Source organism: Barbus barbus (assembly GCF_936440315.1).
Source record: "Barbus barbus genome assembly, chromosome: 10".
NCBI lineage: Eukaryota > Metazoa > Chordata > Actinopteri > Cypriniformes > Cyprinidae > Barbus > Barbus barbus.
Genome location: NC_136738.1, coordinates 1173162 through 1190542, shown reverse-complemented (window position 1 = coordinate 1190542; position 17381 = coordinate 1173162). Strand labels below are relative to the sequence as shown.

The following is a 17381-nucleotide window of genomic DNA, read 5'->3' as shown; positions in this document are numbered from 1 at the left end:
TTTGAACAACTTTAAAGGAGATTTTCTCAATATTTAGATTTTTTTGCTCCCTCAGATTCCAGATTTTCAAATAGTTGTATCTCAGCCAAATATTGTCCTATCATAACAAACCATACATCAATGGAAAGATTATTTATTCAGCTATTAATCAGATGATGAATAAATCTCAATTTTGAAAAATTGACCCTTATGAGTGGTTTAGTGGTCCAGGGTCACATATGCTTATGTTAAACTTTATTCTTGTACATGCAGCTGCTGTATTAAGAAATACATAAAGTATTAAATGAAAAAACTTTTTTTTGCTACATGAAAACATCTGAAACGTCAGTCAGAAGTCGAACATACCTGTACAAACACACGGTACAAATGTGCTGTACAGTGCGTTTAATGGACTGTACTGTTCTTTAACACAAACTGATTGTTAAGCTGATGAAATGTCTTTCCAAAAAAACATTCAGTAGACAAATCTATAAAATAATTTTGAAAGCTTTAAATTATAAAAAAAAAATTATGATCTAGGACTTTCATTCACTGTGTGCCATTGTAAATACTGCAAGTCTATTCCTCACAGCTTCATTTGATCAGTGTTACATTCAATGGGGCAACTAACCTGACTTAGGTCTATTGGCATTTGCTTGACTGGTACAGGGCCAATCACCTGAGACATAAATGTCATGTGACTATTTACAGGACAATGCTAACCAACCAAATCCTGACCCGTAGGGACAGATAATTAATCTTAAATGAAATCAGAGAGATGGATACAGGCTTACCCTCAGATCGATGACTCTGTTGTCCAGTCTAGTGTCCTGATTAACAGTGGCTCTTCCCTCCTGAAAGAAAAACAGAAAAGGTCATGATTACTCAAAAAAATTATTTCTACAACATTCTGTTGACAGCTCACAAATAAATCTGATCATGTCATTCCAAACCTATATGATTTTTTTTTCTTCTATCATGGTTTAATATTTTTTTCTGCCATGAACATTTACAAAAAGAAAGTTTACAACAAGCTGGAAATTATACAGGTATAATATACACCACTACCCAGGAGTATTTTTTTCTTGAGTCTGAAGTCGCTGGGGTATATTTGTAGCAATAGCCAAAAATTCATAGTATGGGTCAAAATTATTGATTTTTCTTTTATGACAAAAATCATTAGGATATTAAGTAAAGATCATGTTCCATGAAGATATTGTGTAAATTTCCTACGTAAATATATTAAAATTTAATTTTTGATTAGTAATATGCATTGTTAAGAACTTCATTTGAACAACTTTAAAGGAGATTTTCTCAATATTTAGATTTTTTTGCTCCCTCAGATTCCAGATTTTCAAATAGTTGTATCTCAGCCAAATATTGTCCGATCATAACAAACCATACATCAATGGAAAGATTATTTATTCAGCTTTCAGATGATGTAGAAATCTAAATTTTAAAAAATTGACCCTTATGACTGGTTTTGTGGTCCAGGGTCACATATGCATAAATACACACAGTATGTGAACAAAAACCTTTATTTTGGATGCGATTAATCGTCTGACAGCACTAGTATAAATCTGACTCTAGATTCAAATTGTTTCTCTTGCAGAGGCCCCAAGGCCCCTGAGCTCTAAGAGTTATGTTTCCTTCATAAAGCCTGTAGGAGCTGAAGACTGATCAACAGGCCGCTCATCCTCAGCCCGCCCGATAAGACACAGGCGTAATGAGGCGGCAGATGCTCTGTCTGACTGACATCGGGGAATCCCTGCAGAGAACACCTGGACAGCAACTGCAGCTGGTTTCTTCTTTCTACATAAACACTGTCTGACATCAAGAAAGACAGGCAGAGACAGAAGCCATGTTCACAGTAGCCATTTCTGTACTGTGCAAAGTATGCAAATTTTCTGTATATATGGTATGACCTGCTGCATTTGCTATGAGAAATACAAAACAGATTAGACCATATAGAATACTATATACCATACTGTAATGCTCTCAACAATGTAGCAAGGTTATTTTTATTTGTATAGTGCCTTAAAAAAACATGAAGGCTGCTGCTTTAAAGGATAGTTCACTTAAAAAAAGAATTCTGTCATTATTTACTCGCCCTCAATTTGTTCCAAAACATGTATATTCTGGAAGAAATTTGTAAGAATGTGTGTAATCAAACAGTTTCTGGTCCCCATTGACTTCCTTAGTAAGGACCAGCTTACACACACTCCTCAAAATATCTTATTTTGTGTTCATTAGAATAAAAAAAACATGTTTGGAACCAATCGAGGGTGAGAAAATGATTTTTAACTATCCCTTTAATGCAGTATATACTGTGCAGTAGTCCATTCCTAACAGAAATAGAGAGAAAACAACCTTTCACCTCAACTCTTCTTACATAAATTAGGCTGTGGATTATCGTAATAACAAAATGAGGGATCTGTTTAACATTTTAAGCTTTCATTTCTGTGCTGCTCTTCTCTCATTACCCACAACTTTTCAACTTTCTCACCTCGTCTCCTTCTCCCTCTGGCCTGACAGCATCTTCAAGCTGAAGGGGAAGTCTGGCCTCAGACTGGCTGATCACAAAGATCTGAGACCATGACACAGAAAAGGGAAAGAGAGTTTAGGCTATTATTAGACACAAAACAAAAGAAGTCATCAAGCACAATGCCCAAGCTGCTTTTTTTCCATACAATGAATGTGAAATAGTGAACTCTCTGGTCACTTTCACTGCATGAACTAAAGCAGCTTCTGCAAAACTGCTCCTTTTGTGTTCAACATACTCTTCCCCAAGTCATATAGATCTGAAACAACACCAGGGTCAGAAAATGATGGTCATATATTCATTCTGGAGTGAATTATTCATTTAACAGCATGTTACTACAGAAGAAGTGTACCTGCAAATAGGTTCTTGGTATAATTCTGTGTTTATAGCACATGTAAGGCTAAAACAAATGTTCAGAAATCAAGTTTTTTTTATTGTGCATTCCACATAATATCAATCAAACTGGGTTGTTCTGATAAAGAGGAGACACTGCAGGCAAAAACACTGCTTTTTCATGCACCTGTCAAGTTTCAGATTTTGGGCTTTTTGGTTTTTTCAGACTAGTGGAAAGAGTTTCTTTTATAGCACTTTATCTATTAGTGTCAATAGATTTCAATTACAATACATATTTTTAATGGCTGTTCTCTCAAAATGAGTTGTTTCTCCTACACTGAGCCGTAAATCTCCACTTCAGTAGCACTTACACACAGTTTTATTCCTGTCTATATCCTGACAGAGGGATTTGTTCATATATAATTTGCTTGATTAAATACATTTTATTATATACATATTATTCCCCCCAAAATTGTGAAAATATAGTGTTTTATGTCCGTTCTAAGCATTTCCTGAATTATGGAGTGACAAAAATGACAAAAAAAAAAACTGACTCTAATATGTCAAAAACAATTTTACAAGAATTTTGAAACTGACATCATCCAGTGTTTAGATTTTTGGACTAGAAATGTATGCAAATTAGTGTATATTTCATTAAATAATGACTCATTTGCATATCTAAACCTAACATTTTAGAAAACTTGTAATACAAAAAATGTTTGCAATTATCAATGCAATCAATCAGCTGGGTAAGTAAGGAGATAACTATTAGGTTTTGTTTTTGCTCTATTCACCTGGCCTTAAGTAATAATAACTTACACAAATACAGGTAATTTACAAAATTATAGTTCATTGAAGGCATGTGTTTTTTACATATTAAAAGTTTGTTTTATAGCAAAAGCAGATAACTCCACATTTCATGTTTCAGAGTTACACAAAAACACTGGTTTAATCTTAGTAATCTCCTCAGATGACAGTGTAGATGCCTGACAAAGGTTGCTGTTGTTGTGATCATAAACTGTATGATTGTGATTATACACAGTTTTCCCTCTCCATTGTAACGCAGTGCTTTTGCAAGGCTCTGTGAAAACGTTTCAGCTTATTTTCCGTTTACGCCCTGAAGAAGATATCACAGGTTCATCAAGTTCGTCGAAATGATTCATCCTCGATCACTTTTAGTCAGCTTTGACGAAACTGCTCTCACGTCTTTTCAAAGTGAAAGTAGCCGTGTCACCTGACCTGAATACGGCGCGCTGATTCGCTAGAATGGATTTATCGGCTTCTGTTCAAAAACAACACGGGAGCTTGTCGGATTCTGCAGTAAAACGTTAACTCACGATGCCTTGAAAGTGGACAATACCGGCTTTTTTGACAAAACGTGTTTCGGGTTCAGATCGTGCTATATGTGGAGAATATTTTTTTTTTTTTTAAAAAGTGGCGTTTATCGGTTTTTGCTAATTAAACTTCATATAAAGACCCTATTTTTTGTGAAATGTTATTTCAGCTTTCCATATTTACAGAGAACATTGAAAGGTGCTCTCTCAATCAAGTAACAGAGATGCATCTCAGATCTCTACCCTCTCCACATGGAGCTCCACATCCTGCTGGGAACAGCTCTCGATCTTCTGCTCCACCTTCTTCACCACGGCCTCCACGTCAATGATGCTCTCCTTTGTGAGGCTGTAAACACAAATATGCAGCATGAGGGGAACAAATGCATTTTGACAGCTGCAAACCCAAACACTGCAATTTAAAAAAAAAATCTAATTATACATTTTAAAATTCTTGTATAAACAAAAAGTATTATGGGAGTTTTAGAGACTACACGACAGGTCAACAGGTTTTTTTTCTTTCCAGACTGCAAATACACCTTCAGTGTAATTCAGAAATCATATGCTGATTTGGTACCCAAGAAACATTTCTTATCATCAACGATGAAAACTGTTGTTTGTGTGAAAACTAGCATGATTCAGGATTCCTTGATGAATATAAAACATTCCAAAAACAGCATTTATTTGAATCTGATTTTTTTCTTTACCACCATTTTTGGTCAATTTAATGTGTCCTTACGGATTAAAAGTATTAATTTCTTTATACTGACCCTAAACGTTTTAAACATAGGTGTAGACAGAATACTTCTAAAATTAATTAGTCACAAAACATGTGTGAACTTCAAAACACTAATTCATGTTTAGAAATGTGCAATGTGTGGATTTATTAGACTCGGGTGATAATGATCAAAAACAAAACTGTTTCACCTCAGAACAAAAGTTTAGGTGTTTTTTAAAACACATTCAGAGTAGCACACATGAAACAGAAACTGCAGAACAACTTCATGGAAACTCGTGAGATTATATTGTTAGGCAACAGCACCTTTGCAATTCAGCTTTGTTTCAAACGATCTCCATCACATGGTACACACAAGTTCTGCTTTACAACTCAAACAGATCGCTGTTGTGAAGACAAACCACATAGTTTTCACTCTGATGAAACACTACGGATTTTAAACATTTTGTCATGATTTGAAAGGCAATGAATTTCTCAGCACCACAAATACTGCAAAAAATATTAGCAGTAAAGTAAAAACCCGGTCACTTACTTAACCTCTTTCCAAATTAGTTTCAAAATGAGAAACTTCTGATGAATATTTGGATCTAAATTTTTAAAGCTTGACAGACATGGTCACTTTCATTTACGATCTGTCAAAAAATACATAAAGCCAATGGGGTTTGGAACGACATGAGCAACTTTCATGTTGGATGACCTACTCCTTTTAGTGAAACAATTTAAGATTGGCAAGACTAAGCCATGTCGCCTCTCTAAGGTCAAACGTTAAGATGACGGCCAACTGTCTGCTTCAGAGACAGACGGCACAAATTGCGATTGCAACCTTCAGCTCCAGTCATTACAAAGGAGTAATGAGAGACCAGAGAGAGAGGGAATGAGATGCGCCGGTCCCTGCCAGCTGCTGCTCTGAGAGCGGCCACATCGCTCTGGGATCAGTTCTGCTTACACGGCCCTCTCTAACTATCTCCATACAGACACGCTGCTCTTCATAAGTCCTGATTAAGTCTGGCTACTGAACACTAAGCTGCCCATGATGGGCTCTGCATTAGTGCTTGTGCATTGAAAGCACGCTGGCCTGAAGGGAGAGGTGGATATAAAGAGAGGATTACACAGGGAGCGAGTGTGTTTGACCTGCACATACGCTTTATCACACAACATTTGATTTTCAACAAGCTCCAGTGATGAAGACTACACATCCACTGACCATTAGCTAGGGGGAGCTGTGCTCCAGAACGTGTCTGTAAAGTCTCTATATAGGTTTGAGGGAGCAAGACGCACTCTAATCAGGGTCTGAAGCACTTCTTAATAACCTTATTATGAACGGATATGGCATGAACGGGATTTGAAGTGGTGTAAAAAATAAAAAAATCAGAAGTGAGTGGCTTTATCGCTTTGGTTTGAGATAAATTTCTATAAATACAAAAGTGCATTAAAATCTTTGCCAAGGGAGGTTTAATGATACTGGGATTCTACCATGGTAAAATAATGTGAACATAACCATTAAACATGGTAAAACTCATCATTTGAGTTGGTAATTCATTTCAGAAAACGACAATAATATTTATAATACACTAATAATTGTTTCTGCCAAATAATATAAAATAAAACAATATAATATAAAAATTCAGTATTTTTTTTGTCTTTGAACACAGGTCATCTAAATAGATTTTAGTTTCAGAATATGCACTTTATGAGTTTACAATGTTTTAATCTTTACCCTGTGATATTTCAACTGAGATGCTAAATGTTACAGTGATTTTACCATGGTAAAGCATGTGAAAATAAGCATTAATGGTAACACTTTACTTAAAGCCGTTGTGTATAATGCATTATAAAGGCTTATTAAAGGGTGTATGCATTTTAATTATTCATAATATGCATGTAATACATTATATCTTGTAAATAATTATAACTGAATTTAAGTGTATAAGTGTTATAATGTATTAACTAATTATTTATAATGCATTACAGCATTAATAATAGTAAAAGTCACTGTAATGCATTAGTTCATTGCTTTTAAAAAATGACAGCAATTGCAATATAATTAAAGAAACCGACATACAATTAGGCTACATATATATTCCGCCAAGGATTATATAATAATATAATGTACAATTCATAAAAAAAAAAAAAAAAACATTTTATATATATTTTTTTTTTTGTAGGGAATGTGTGCTTCCAGAGCATCTTAGTAATGCAGCTAATACAGGTGTGCATTATTTTAAAATACACCACATCATTATTTTAGAGAATTCTGGAACTATAAAAATAGGTATAGCTCATATATTAATTATGCATTTGGTAAAACTTGGAAGTTGGGTGTGTTAAACATCCTCTAACTGAAACTCTCTAACTTAACTGCCATGTTACTCCACTAACATTTACGTAATACAAAGAGAGGAAGTTTCTCTGCAAAACACAAAATCTGTTTCAGTGATCTGCGAGCGTGGGGAAGCGCTCATCTAAGATTCCTTCTGAGGAGAAATCCTTCAGAAATAGCAAGTTCACAGATATCAACCAGAACCATTTGAGTCAAGAACAATTACAAGAACTTCAAGCAATGGGAAGCAAGATCAACAGCGTAAGGAACTCCCCAGACCACAACACCCTTCCTAATTCATGACTGATAATGTGAATAGAGTTTAGCCGCCATTCAGTGCTGCGTGAGCAAACAGAGGATGTTAACACGGTCAAGCAACACACCCTCTGACCCTCTTAAAAGAATAGAGGTGGACTTGAAAACACAGTTTCGTCTATCAAACAGTTGTGAAAGCAAGAAACATTTCAAGCAAGAATGCAACAGAACGAATCATGCAAATATTCAAACATACACATTTCCATACATCCAGGCGGAAGAAAAGGTTTCAGTTTTGTGAGTTAATGTTTGTCCTATTGCCCCACAACCCCTCTATTTGACCCCATTCATTCAAGTCATACTTCTAAGTAGACATGTCTCTCTGATGTATCTACTGTTTGTTGTTTTAAGGGGAATGACCCATTACGGTGTTGAGGGAAAGCTGTTTCAGACTGCAAAAATGGAGCTTTTGTTCTGAAGTGAAACATTATCGATCGCCACTTAACACGTTAAAATGGAACGAGTCGCCAGGACTTCACTTTTCCCACCATTGTTTGACAGGAAACGTGGCCTATACTCACTTAGCTGCAAACTTGACCATCTGCTTGCTTGCACGATCTCCCACGGCGAGCAGGGCCTGCACGGTAAACTGCTGGTGACGCAGGACCAAGAAGCACTGCTTCCCTGGAGAGAAAACAACCTGTCAGAACACATACCGGAGCATACCTTACAGAGACGGGTACTTACTGCCCAAGTCTCAATCATATTACTTAATATACACTAAAGTTCAAAAGTTCTATTTTTTAAAGAAATTAATAATTTAATAATCTAGAATTAATTCATAATCAATTAAGCAAAGTCTGTTATGTTTAATTATACATTAGATTGTTACTTTATTTTTATTATTTTTATTTAATTTAGTTTAAATTGCATTTAGTGTGGCGTGTGCAATTTTGTTGGTGGGTACAATGAAAGCTGTATGCCAACAATAACAATAAAGAAATTCAATTCAGTTCAGTGACTGTAACATTTATAATGATACAAAATAATCAGTATTTATTAAATGCAGGTCTTTTGATCTGTCTGTTCATTAAGGAATTCTAAAAATGTATCAGTTTTTACAAAAACATTAAGCAGCACAGCCATTTTCAACTGTGATAGTAAGAAATGTTTATTGAAAATTCAGCTTTGCCATCACAGGAATAAATTACATATTAAAATATATTACAATACAAAACTTATTTTAAACTGTAATATTTCACAATGTTACCGTTTATATTGTAATAAATGCAGCCTTCTTTCAAAAACACAAAAAATATTGCCAACCTCAAACTTTTAAATATGTAATAGAATAGAATAGAATAAAGTAGTAGAATAAATAGTACTAATTATGGATTGTTCAAAGTCTGAGAACAATAACAGCATCACTAATACAATAAAAATGCATCATAATAATAACGTGCCTACTTTCACAAACCAAACAGATCCCAATCTGAAATATATCATTATAATATGCATTAAAAATGCCGTTTCATTTTATCTTGAGAGAAACTAAGCAATTCATAATAGCTTACATTTTAAATAAGGAAACGTGTTATCTTTAACCTATTACATTCCCAAAGTGACCTTCACAACACTGCCAATTCATAATAGATGGTTTCTGATCACAAAACCAGAATCAACAATACATTTTAACCAATTACTGAAGACATTTACTTATTTAAATCTCTAACAAACTAGGATTTGATATCAAAGTAGAGCATGCTCTTGTCAGAACAGTTAAATAAAAAAGCAGCAAATTTGCTGTCAGCTATCAACAGAACATCTGGACGTCTCTTTGAAACACACAATGTGTGTAGTTTTGACTTGTCACCAGATTGCTAATCAGACACCTTGAGAGTGAACAAACTCTGATTGGTGGAAACCTGACACGGATCAGCTCAAGATCAGAGACCACCCAGACTCTGTGAAGTCCCCCTCGGTGTTCAGAGGCTGTCAGACAGACAGCTGAGTGGGTAGGTAGTTAAAAACAGAAATCAGGATGTTGTTGTGCTGAAGGACATCCTTCAGCCCAGAGCACACCTACAGAATGAAGGAAGCTGGGGTTAAAGGATCCTTGACATGGAAGCCGTAGTGGAAGGAAACTAGTGATATAGCCGTGGTTTATTCATTACTGCACTCTCAAAGCAGACGTGTACGTGTGGGCCCTTCAGACTTGGATTGTGTGGAACAGACAGGGGAAGCCACAAAGTTTCATTTAAGGTGAGGATTCAACCAAACAGTTACTATTGACGTCATTTACTATTAATAAAACACAAGGAGTGTTTGTCAGTTCTGTAGTGAAAATAGCCACTATTTTCATAAGCTTTCAACGTCATTGCAATTCATCCAAATAAAACATTTGGCACAGATAAGGCCCATGTTGAGGGCACCCATGTCCCTCGTCACCTCCATTAACCACGGGTATGGAAAATTACAGGACTGAAAAGTAGGAAAAATTATATATTATATTATTATTTTACGAATGTGCATAACATGTATGGAGGAACATAAGAAAATAAGTCTAGATAAAATAAAATATAGCTAACAGCACACTGTGCATTATATACATACACACTATGTGTATACTACAAAAACGGTATATGAAGCAGTATGCAACAATGAACATTTTAAATAGTATGCTGCATTTAATTTTTGAAACGTGTAGTTACACTATATTGCCAAAAGTATTGGCACCCCCTTCTAATGAACAGGTTTGACTACTTTAGTAATTTCCATGAGTACAAATCTTAATGTTAAAGCATATAATGATATTCTAGGGAATTGCGTGCTTCTAATTTTATAGCAACAGTTTGGAAAGGACCCTTTTCTATTCTAACATAGCAGTGTCTCTGTGTATAAGACACGGTTCAAAAAGACATGATTGATTGAGTCAGTGTGGAAGAACTTGACTGGTCTGCAGAAAGCAGCTGAACACCTCTGGTGTGACTTTATATGCAGACCTTGAGCCAGAAACTCATCACTAGCTATAGTGTACACATATTTCACATTTTTAATCCAACTTTGAGTTAAAAGATCTCAACTTTTTGCCAATGTAATTTGGCTTGCTGCATACTTCACATTTTATCAGTTGTCATTTGGGCTCATTGGTGACAAGTTATAAAAGCTGTTTAGCATTAAATAAACTTTGTGTAAAAATACATTCATTCTTGGCAGTCTGGTCAAGTAATAAATCAATAGAGAGACTGTTCTTACTGTTCATTGATCACACTAGAAATGGACTGTCAAGTCATATTCGTTCTGGGAAAGCAGACTCACATGCATATTTTGGCAAATGCAGCAAAAGTAGATCTAGTTAGCAAGATTAGCACAAAAAAGTGCACTGTCTATTATTAATAGTCTACCAATGCATGAAGAACAGCTTATTCAGAGGTCACTTCCAAACTAAGCACCTTTATACTGATCAAAGTACAAACTTTCCTGTTTAAAGTTTAAATTCAATTAAAACAAATTATAATAATCTGATGTGAAATTCATGGGGAGAAATGCTTCACTTTAATGGTTTATGAAATACTCTCATGTATAATTATGATGATGTCTAAAAGGTTAACAAAAGGTTATAAAAGACATTTCTAAATAAATTAATTAAACACACCTCTGAATAAAACCATTGTCCATTTACATTAAAAACAGTACAATCCAATAAAATATGCTTCACAGTCATTTTAGTTTGGCAAGTAATGACGGTGGTTCTTCACCTTTTGATAATAAATATCCATGTGTAAATCTTGTATGACCTAAAAGACATCTTGTAAAAACAACCTACATTTAAAATTAGTAAAAAAAAATTTGTATGCTAGGATTTGTTTCATATAGCTTATTTTTTAATGACATTTATGCCACATGTCGAGTTTATCACAGGTTTCTACTGTTTGAGGAGCTGTAATTTAGTGTTTATTAATGCAATAATACAGCTGGCATGTCAAATAAGAAAGCCTTGAGCTTTGGTAAGAGCAGCTTCCATGTGTTGAAATGAATTGAGCAACACTTCCAGCAGCAGATGAGCTTGTGTAATAGTGAGGAGGCGGGTGTTTACCTTTAGCTCTGCTGGTGTGAATTCTGGCTCGCACCCAGATCTGCTGCTCTGCCTTCTCGGGTGTCAGGTCCTGGACACGCACCAACGCCCTGTCTGCCTCCATGCAGAAGAGAGAGAGAGAAACATCAAAGACGACAGGCCTCCCCCCTTGTACACAGATCTCCACAAAGACATTCACTCGGATTACAAAGCCACCGGGAGGAGGGCTAATAAATATGAAACATAACAAGCCCCGTCTGAAAGGTGACCATGACGTGAATTCTTCTCCATTTTGACAAATACAGTGTCACCCTGCCTCCGCTGACTCGCATTCAGACTTTATTATGAGGCAGCAGAGACGGGGCGGTCCGCTCAGCCCCAGTTAAAGTGCTCAGGGCGTTTGGCTGATCCAGAATCCACCCACATGAAAGCTTCATCTATCTCTGCCCGAGAGGAATGCTGGTGGGAGACGACTTTGTTCTCGCAGCCGGACAGTCGGGAGTAATGTCACCCTAATTCCTCATCCGAAATTTATCTCGTACAGTCATTCAAGACTATTATGTGTGACAGCGAGGGGAGGAACATCAGGGAGAGCTAAAGGACACGCCAGGGAGATCCCGACAGCATTAGATTATCTCTTAAACTCAAAGACATTCCTAATTATCATTCTACAGCAGATTTTGCACTGGGAAACCTGTCTATATTCATCCTGTGGGAGCGAGATGCCCTCCTAAATCTCCACTTAAAAACTGAGAAGGACACTGACCCAGTTTCTGCTGGGATTGGACCATAGGACAGATCCCATAGCGATCCTTGGCAAAATCCTGGGAGGAGGAGAAGAGAAGACAGGGATGGTAATGAATCTTAAAGGAACAGTTCGGCAAAATAAAATCTGTTAATTCTGTTATCATTTATTCACCCCTTATGTTATTTAAAACATTACTTTTTCCAAAGGAGAATGCTTGAATGGGTATTTAAACTTTCAAGCCTCATCAATGATAAAAAACAACTACAAAGCATCGAAAGAAGTCCATTTGAGGGATATTTAGCAAGTAAAAAAATCCAAAATACATTCATTCGTTGAAAATACAGCAAGTCGTTTATCACTGATAATCATTCTTTCTAGTAAGCTGTTAATTTGAGAACCTCATTAATGAGTTAAACAAATCTTTCAGATTGTTTTGTGAACTGGATCAACCAATTGATTGATAAATATTAAACTCAAAAGAATAATTTGTTCTTGAAACAAACATTGCCAGGGTTATGTCAAGATATTCAGTGAATGATATCTTAAACGGGTCATTATGGTCCATTTACTTAAGAAAAATTAATTTAAAAAAGTCCCCATTCATTGTAACTGAAAGCAAAATGTGACTAAAAAAAATTATGTACTTACGTTCTTAGTGTCCCAAATATATTATGAATATGTATTTTGGAAAGATTTTTCTTCTTTTTTTTTTTTTTATGTACTAATGTCTATAACAGTTGATATGGCTAATAACAGACAGAAAATGTGAATTTGGACCGTGAACAGTAAATACTTACATCCTCATCAGCTTCCTGCTGCTCTGCGGCCTGAATCAAAGACAGAAACTGAATTCAATAAAACTTCAACAGTAGAGGAAAAACAGACCCTCCGTAAGAGCTAATATAAAGATTAAACACATACTGATTATTCTGGAGAAAGCCAAGTGCTGCAAGTTCACTTCAAAATCTTACCAAAATGCAATGACACAAATTCAAACACTTACTGATGTCTGCAAGTACATTAGAGTGCGAAAATGGAAAATAAAAGGACTTTTCTAGGTAAAACAGAACTGGATTCTTTGTAAATTATTCAAATCAATGTGGCAATTTAAGTAAGAATGGCTTTATAAATTTGTTCTGCTCATGTTTCCAGTCTCTGAATCACTCACTTGACAAAATGTTGCACAAATGTCAAGAAGACAACAAAAAAAAAAGATAAGACTAAGTAAAATATAAGAACATGGATATTATTGGACTGCTTTTATTATTCACTTTATTATTATATTATATGTGACCCTGGAGCACAAAAGCAGTCTTAAGTCGCTGGGGTATATTTGTAGCAATAGCCAAAAATACACTGTATGGGTCAAAATTATCAATTTTTCTTTTATGACAAAAATCATCAGGATATTAAGTAAAGATCATGTTCCATGAAGATATTTTGTAAATTTCTTACCATAAAAATATCATTTTTGATTAGTAATATGCATTGCTAAGAACTTCATTTGAACAACTTTAAAGGAGATTTTCTCAATATTTAGATTTTTTTGCTCCCTCAGATTCCAGATTTTCAAATAGTTGTATCTCAGACAAATATAGTCCTATCCTAACAAACCATACATCAATGGAAATATTATTTATTCAGCTTTCAGATTATGTATAAATCTCAATTTTGAAAAATTGGCCCTTATGACTGGTTTTGTGGTATTTTATTATTTTTAAATATTAAAAAATAATAATAATAATAATATATTATTCTTTTCCAGGGAGAGTATGCTTTTCATAAACCTTCTGCAAATTACTGTGTTTTTTTTTTTTTAATTCTTTAATATTTTTTTTATATATATAATTTAAAAAGCCAGAACAGTATTGAACAAACCTCACAGCCCAAATTTCACTCACTTCTAATAAAACAAGACATTAAGCACACAAAATAAGCACAATGCTCATTCTGACTGTTTAAAATATTGTGGAAATATTTTCTGGATGCACAAATGCCACTTTGTTCAGGCACATGCACATATTTGTAATCACAGGAATTGCAAAACAATGAAAAGCCCTCCATACTGCAGTGGTTTGCGTCTCCTGGCACACACTCACCAGCTTGGCCTGCTTCTCTGCCTTCTTCGCCGCTTTCTCTGCTTCCTTCTGCTGTTTCTTCAGGGCTTTCTTCGACTGGGCCTGCTGCTCCTCCTCACCGGCTCTAAAACAGGAAGACACCACACAACAAAAGCAGCTCTGTCAAACTTCCATCTACCTTTTTTTAAATTTCCTTCCGGGAAGCTTTTCTGAAAGATGGTGAAAAGCATTCCAACCTCAGCTTACACGCATAGGCACAGCATCCCGCTGGCTTTTAAGTTGCTGTGTCTTTCATCTATTGTTTCAAGATGCCCAAAAAAACAACAGAGGCTAAATTAGACTTTCATCAGTAATGTCTGCTTGTTTGTGCTCCTGTGGTTCATGTAATCCAGAAATAGCAGCACAGGAAGAGTGATGTCTGTCTACAGTAGCACATATGTAACATCTTTCAGATGCTTGTCCCATACTGTAGCAACAGACTGATATAACAGTAATGAATGGGAACATGGAAGTGACAGTAACGATCGATAATGAAAATAGTTTTTTCAGTTCACTTTTAATGATGTGATTTCAAATCAGTTCCACATATTGGCAACGGTTTTTCAGTCCATATCACATGATCACAAGTGCATATAGTAACTAACACTGTAGTGGCAGCATGGTGACGGTGTCAGATGGTACTGAATAACATCATTTTATATAAAATGCCCCAAAAAATAAACTATGCTAAATCGTCAGTTCTAAATCGCATCCAAAATAAACTTTTTTGTTTACATAATATATGTGTGCTGTGTATATTTATTATCTATATATAAATACACACATACAGTATATATTTAGAAAATATTTACATGTATATATTTAGATTCGTATAATTTGTATATAAGTATATTTAATTAATAAACAAAATTTTTCTTAAATATATTCATGCATCTGTGTCTATGTATATATACGTAATAAATACACACACACATAAAATGTTTATTTTGGATGCTATTAATCACGATTAATCATTTGACAGCACTAATTAAAACAGAAAATATATATTTTAAATTGCAATAACATTTCATAATATTTATAGCAGCCTTGGAGAGCATAAATGTAAACTGATCACAGGTCAGAGGTTAAAGGAAATGACATGCCTCTGTGATCTCCATTACCATTTTAAACTCATTATATAACACATGGTTTCCGGTTAACAGGACTGACCAACCGCTTTAAATACACCCGTTACAAATCACTCATTTGCTAAAGTTAAATTCTGTGCTGTCTCTAAGGATATGAATGGCACCATTTAATCTGAAACCACAAGAGTAACAGGTGGTCAACAACATGAGCAGAACAAACCCATGCTCCACCTCAAGACATTCAACAGAATTTACTATTATTAGTGACTCCACTGCTCTTTATCCAACACTGATCTACAAAGAACCACAGCAGAATCTGGGCAGGCGACCATATGGCAGCCCTCAGGCAACACAGGATCAGGTGCCTGTACACAGAGCTACAGAAGTTTAAACACAATGGATCGGTGAAAGTCTTCCCCAGCACTACTACTGCCGCGGGCACCGCTGAGGCCTCAACCGTGCCAAAGTGGGCAATAAACAACTCCACTCCCCCCTCTGCATTATGCATTAGCACGTAACGGCAGCGGAGGACATGCAGGGCCACAGTGAAGGTATGCACAGCACGGAGCAGTTTTCAAGGGAATTCATGGATGACGGTCTCCCAAAGCATTGCTGCAATTTCTGCTCACAGGATATTGGAGGCACTGGTGCAGATAGAAGAGAATGAGAAGGCTGCCGATAATTAAAGGCCTGTGTCAGATTCAAGGTTATTTACACAGAAACACAAGGAGCAGAGCAGAGCAGAGCAGAGCAGGGCTATAAGAGTAAGGGTGCAGCTCCACAGCACCAGAAAGCAGCTGTTGACTCATCAAATTATGTTTATGTATTAAACCATAGACAGTATTGTTTAGATAACACTGCTTTGGGCACAGCATGGCATTATTACATAAATAATCCATTTAAAAAATAATCTGCTATAACTAACATGAAACAAAATTAATTTCTGAGATCAAAACAAATCTTTCTTACTTTCACTTTGTTTTTTGAAAAGTAAAAGTAGGTCAAGATATTTACTTGATGGAAATTCTACTTTTAAAATAATTATTACAATGGCCTCTTTTATCTGATCCAGGGTTATTGATGACTTTATAGATTATTTTCCACTTCAATCATTGGAAATGCTTTTGTTTTTGAGCTTTCTGTTTATCATAGAAGCCAGAAACAAATGTATCATGGAAATAAATTTAAATATACATATATATATATATATAAGCAGCAGAAATGTTTTCAACATTCATAAAGACAATAATTGTTTCTTGAGCAGCAAATAATTTTTTATCAAACTGTGTCCTTCAGTAATAGACATTAAGTTGATTATTAAAAACGGGTAACTATCTGTAACTAGTACATCATTAGCACTGCTCACACATATCACAGGTTTGCTTTATAACATTAAAGTGTTGCATTTTAAACGTCTCCACGACGGATAGCTATGAGTTTATTCTCTTCTATGTCAGTAAATTGATTCCAAACTAAGTTTAAAAACTTAAAACTGTGGCAAAAGTAGGTTTATCGTGTCTGAGCGCTTGTTTAAGTCCAACTGTTAGTATATAGAGACCCTGTTCAGCTCATAGTTAAAGATCTGCTGATGCAATCATCTGTAACTCAGCTAGCAGCTAAACAAGCTAATCAGTGCCCTGACCACAAATATAGCACATCCGCGCAAAACAACGACATTGTGTTCTCACCCTTGAACATTGTCTTTAGTCATAGTTCGGCTCTGAAGGGATGCAGTGAAACAAAAGCACTAGAAGTTCAAGATTTGGGGTTTGTTCATGTGCAGTGACAGCCACTGGGAACGGTGTGCGTGTGGAGAAGTGCGGAAGTGTTTTGGTGTTGCACACACTCCTCGCGGAG

At 35.6% G+C, this 17381-nt stretch overlaps 1 protein-coding gene across 2 annotated transcripts in view; it reads right to left on the bottom strand.

Annotated features, from left to right (window-relative positions):
* Positions 1-17381, bottom strand: part of LOC306876334 (aspartate--tRNA ligase, cytoplasmic) — a 27701-nt gene extending 10320 nt beyond the window's left edge. The window contains exons 1-9 of one of the 2 annotated variants that reach the window (XM_079427420.1): positions 17213-17381; positions 14419-14521; positions 13117-13146; positions 12338-12395; positions 11593-11685; positions 8078-8180; positions 4432-4534; positions 2486-2566; positions 774-833 (exon numbers count right to left, since the gene is read on the bottom strand). In XM_079427420.1, the coding sequence (XP_079283546.1) occupies positions 774-833; positions 2486-2566; positions 4432-4534; positions 8078-8180; positions 11593-11685; positions 12338-12395; positions 13117-13146; positions 14419-14521; positions 17213-17235 (654 nt within the window). In that variant the 5' untranslated portion in view covers positions 17236-17381. Of the gene's footprint in view, positions 1-773; positions 834-2485; positions 2567-4431; positions 4535-8077; positions 8181-11592; positions 11686-12337; positions 12396-13116; positions 13147-14418; positions 16169-17212 lie in introns of both variants that reach the window. The other variant, XM_079427421.1, reaches the window with a different exon arrangement.